This window comes from Festucalex cinctus, chromosome 1, assembly GCF_051991245.1.
Source record: "Festucalex cinctus isolate MCC-2025b chromosome 1, RoL_Fcin_1.0, whole genome shotgun sequence".
NCBI classification, from domain to species: Eukaryota; Metazoa; Chordata; class Actinopteri; order Syngnathiformes; family Syngnathidae; genus Festucalex; species Festucalex cinctus.
The window spans coordinates 19,717,319-19,721,666 of record NC_135411.1 but is presented as its reverse complement, the minus strand read 5'-3'; the positions used below and the strand labels follow the sequence as shown (position 1 = coordinate 19,721,666).

At 37.8% G+C, this 4,348-nt stretch overlaps 1 protein-coding gene across 1 annotated transcript; it reads left to right on the top strand.

The window, feature by feature from the left end:
- Positions 1 to 629: 629 nt before the first annotated feature.
- LOC144018683 (dynein light chain Tctex-type 5-A-like) lies at positions 630 to 2,880 on the top strand. The gene is made up of 4 exons (XM_077521132.1): positions 630 to 1,053; positions 1,186 to 1,265; positions 2,436 to 2,560; positions 2,635 to 2,880. The coding sequence occupies exons 1-4, from the start codon at positions 947 to 949 to the stop codon at positions 2,836 to 2,838; spliced, it is 516 nt and encodes a 171-aa protein (XP_077377258.1). The 5' UTR covers positions 630 to 946; the 3' UTR covers positions 2,839 to 2,880.
- The last annotated feature ends 1,468 nt before the right edge of the window (positions 2,881 to 4,348 follow it).

Genomic DNA, 4,348 nt, shown 5'->3' with positions numbered 1-4,348 from the left:
CTCATTTGTACATTTCTACTGCTTTCAAAAGGTAAGGGATATTGGGGCTTTGCACTTTTACATTAATACCTGATTTCAATGCACATGTCCAACATAAACAAACAAAAATATATGAAAGGGTGCACATAATTTAAGTCTTGTGAATTTTGCCCGTCAGTTCATAAGAACAGCAAGTTGTCTATTAAATACGGTATTGAAACATTGAACAGTTGGGCACATTCAAAAGTTTAGAGGTTCATCCTAAATTTCACTCAATGGCATAATATCCCCATATTTCCATCAGTACTGTATGTAATTTTAAACTAAATAGGCCAATATTAAAAACTTAGCCCCGAAAAGACTTTACCGTTGTTCTGTAGAGTACCTGTGTAAATACCGAATGTTTTGACAGTACAGTATGGATTTTTTCATGTCATGTAAAAGAGTAAATAAATGAATACTTACGTATTTTAAACGAACATTATGGAGGCTATATGTTACGTAAGTCCGATCATCACTATAAATAGATGCGCAGCGTAACCAAGCGTTACGGTAATGACGCAATCACGTTGGTTTCTTCACATAAATGCGACATTCTCATTCATTTATGACATTATGTATGTTTTGTAGTATTTTTAAGCTGAATAAATTACGTGTAACGCTTACAACAATGATTCATTTTGGTAGCAGGGAAATAAACGGTTAAAAAAAAACACATCTTCCTTCCGTAAATGAAGCTCCGCCCCCAAGTTTCAGTTGTCATGACGACCCCTAACGGTGCTTTATTTTTCATTTTTATGAGATTCAAAACTGTCGGTTAAAAATAAAAATAAAAAAGATAATAAATGCGAACTTACTGATTTGAAACATGACCTCTTCCGTTGTTTAAGTGTTTTTGTTATTTTATTTGTTTTTATTTCTGTATGTTTTCTTTGGAATTCGAGCTTTTTCTTTGTGTCATGAGAAAATGTCTGAGGCGCATAAAGACAAATCTATCAGAAGAGACAAGAAGACCAGCAAGGTGCCTTCGGAGGGAAGTCACGGAGTCAAAAACACGGCTGGCAAGACCAAGGAGTGAGTCGACATTCCTATCCTTACAAAACATTTTTCTCATTAATTAATGTCAAGTTGAAACTGCTATTAGCGATGTAAAATCCCGACGAGATGCCTTTGACTGAGACTGTTTCAACGTCACCTGTCTTTCAGCTCTTTAAGCAATGTGTCCTGCATAGAAGAACATCATGATGAACGAATGGTTGTCACACTTGAGAACACCTACCAGCTTGGTGAATTTACACAAATAACCATTGATCAGAAATATGGTGAAATGAATGTAAGAATAAGAATATAAACTAAATTTGTGTTCGCATTAAGCTAGCAGACTACAAGGCAAAGCCATGTGGTTGTTTTGTAGAAGTTAAGTCAAAAAAGATTTCTCACACTATATGTTCTATGTGACACCACTAGTCTAAACACGGTATTGTGATTAATAATATGTTTGTGGAATAAGAATTAAGCAGCAAAATCTACCCCTTTTTATCCATCTCAGGAAGCAGCCATATTGTCACTTGCTGTCAACTGAAGATGTCATCACATTTGCTCAGGGCTTAGGTAATGACCAATGATTGCTCAGCTTGCGAATGTCACATGACCAAACTCATAAAACAGGTGAACCTTGATTGGTCGTTACCTGAGCTCTTAGGCTGCATTTGAGGATGGTCGGAAGTCGGATATATCCGAGTTGTTTTTTTCCCCCCCAGTTCTGACCTGAAAGCGTTCGAAGCTAAAGTAAACAACCAACATGGCGGATAGTGATAAATTGTTTTTTATTTTGGTCCTCAAAATTCATTTTGACCTCCATCAAATTTACCTGCTCACGATTTTGCTTCATTTATTGTTTTTATCTTATTTCATAAGCATTGCATACAATTCAGTAGTTCACCGTATAATTTCATGCAGAGATGGAGATAGCGGCATACCGTCACATACATTATATTACGTGGAGTAATGTCGAATATTATTTGAATGAAGAAAGCTATCTAGTTTAGAGTGACGTCACTTGTAGTCCGTTTGTGAAGTCGGGTTCCTTTTTTTTTTTCCAACCTCACAAGTTGAATTTCCGAGTTCAAGGGGCCGTTCCCGTACACACTTCCTGGTTTGAACTCGGAAAAGTCCAACTTCAGACCATCCTTGAATGCAGCATTAGGCACTGTGATGTCATTTGTAGTCGACAACAAGTGGCAAAATGGCCGCCCCCTGAGATGAATTAAAAATGGGTGGATTTTGCTGCCTAATTCATTCTCTACACGTGATATTACGACTGCCCTTAATTACTAAATAGATCATGTATTTAACATTTCATTTGCAAATAAACTTCAACTGAGAGTGGCAATATGCACCACTTTAACTCATATTACAACATTTATGCATCTGTTCATTCTGTGTTCTGATGACAGGACCTCGCAAACGCTTCCCTACCCCTGCTATTTTGGAAATCCTGAAGGATGTACTCATAAACTATCTCGAAGAGGAAGAATATGAAGTGGAATGGTCACGGCAAATGACTAAAACCCTATGTGAGGTAAGCACCTACGAGGAAGCCATCGCAATGAGCCTCATCGGCCTTCCAGGCTGATTTCCTTCACACGTCCTCAGGTGATACGAGCCCGCGTGAAGGAGCTCATGATCCGCAGATACAAGTTGGTCGTCTTGGTTCACATTGGCCAGCTGGCCGGGCAGAGCATGCAGATCAGCAGCCGCTGTCTGTGGGACCCGGCAAATGACACCTTCGCGTCGTGGTCTTTCAAGAACACTTCTCTGTACGGCGTGGCCAGCGTCTATGCACTTTACTTTGAGTGAAGCAAGATTGTGTTGAACAGAAGATAAAAGACGTAACCAACATTCAGTCTTTGTTTTTATTTGTGGCTAGAAATCAAGTGGTGGTTTCATTACAAATCAGGTGATGGCGCCCAATTAGCAGAGCATAGAGAGGTCGCTCCTTCGACAGCCTCTCTGACAGCACACCGCTACCAAGGCCTCGTCTCGGTCACGCTGATATTGAGCCATCATCGGTACTGATTTTGTTGTCTTGAGGAAGTCTGTTGAAATATTTGTCAACCACTGGTCAAGTTGTGACTTTTTTACCGACACTATTCACAAAGTGCTTCCAGGTTAAATTTCAGAATCAACCTAAAATGCAGCATAAAGCTTTCGAACAGAGATCAGCAACATTAAATGGTTTATACAAATTAAACAACAAAGGACCTAGAATTGAACCTTGAGGTACGCCACATGTTACTAATTTGACTCACTGAGCCATTTTCAGCAGTCAAAAGGTAATATTTTGTCCAAAATTAATCTGATAACTTCGTTATGATGTAGTTTGCTGACCAAACCCAGGAAACAGTTGAGCCACGATTGGTTATCTATTTCCTCAGCACAGGTGATATTGTTTTTAAAGGTATTAATTGTTCATGAAAAAATAATGAAGTTATCACATTAATTATAGACAAAATATCTTCTTATTGTTGAAAATGGCCCAATGAGATTTTTTTTTACATTTATTCATACAATTGAAAAACATTAACATGTTTAGAAGTAGGGGTGTTAAAAAAAAACATTGTTTTTCAGCAATATATCGTGATATTACAGTGCACAATTCTCGTATTGATTAAATATGGGCCGAATCGATGTTTAAACATCAATTTTTGATGGAAATATTCAACAAAAAGTCTTACTTAGGGTTAGGGTTCATTCTTTAAGCATGGAATAAGCCTTTAAATGAACACACGACTTTTGAAAAAATAACCAGCTATTCAGTGAAATGGTTAATCTCAACTCTTCCCTGAAAAAAAATGGTCAATTTATGTTGAGCGATTCTGATTTTCATAGTACTTTTTTTTTTTTTATTAATATTTTTGTGTTAAGTACTGTATCAGCTATTTTGGACAGTCACGTGATCATCGTGACGTATCGCGTATTTACTCTGCTAGTTAAGCTACATGTTGTGGGCTAAGCACGCTTTAGCCCACATTAGGAGTGGCCACCTCCCACCTCCTCACCCCGCCACGGAATGACATGCAACCTGACGTGTTGAGGATTTTCCTCTGATCAGAATTGGCACAGTAATTGATAGAAGACGTCTTTTTCTTGCACATGAAGGCGGCTTCCGTTTACGCACGGGATACGTCATTAAAAACATGGCGTTCACTACGGTATGTTCTTATTTTGATACTTAATCAGTTTAAAATAAAATTTAGGGAATAAGGTGCCAGAGATATTTGCACTTTTATTCTTTATGCACAATGCTTAATCCAATACTGGAAAAGGAGTGATAAGTCTTGTCTTGCTTTAATATTTAATTTCAATG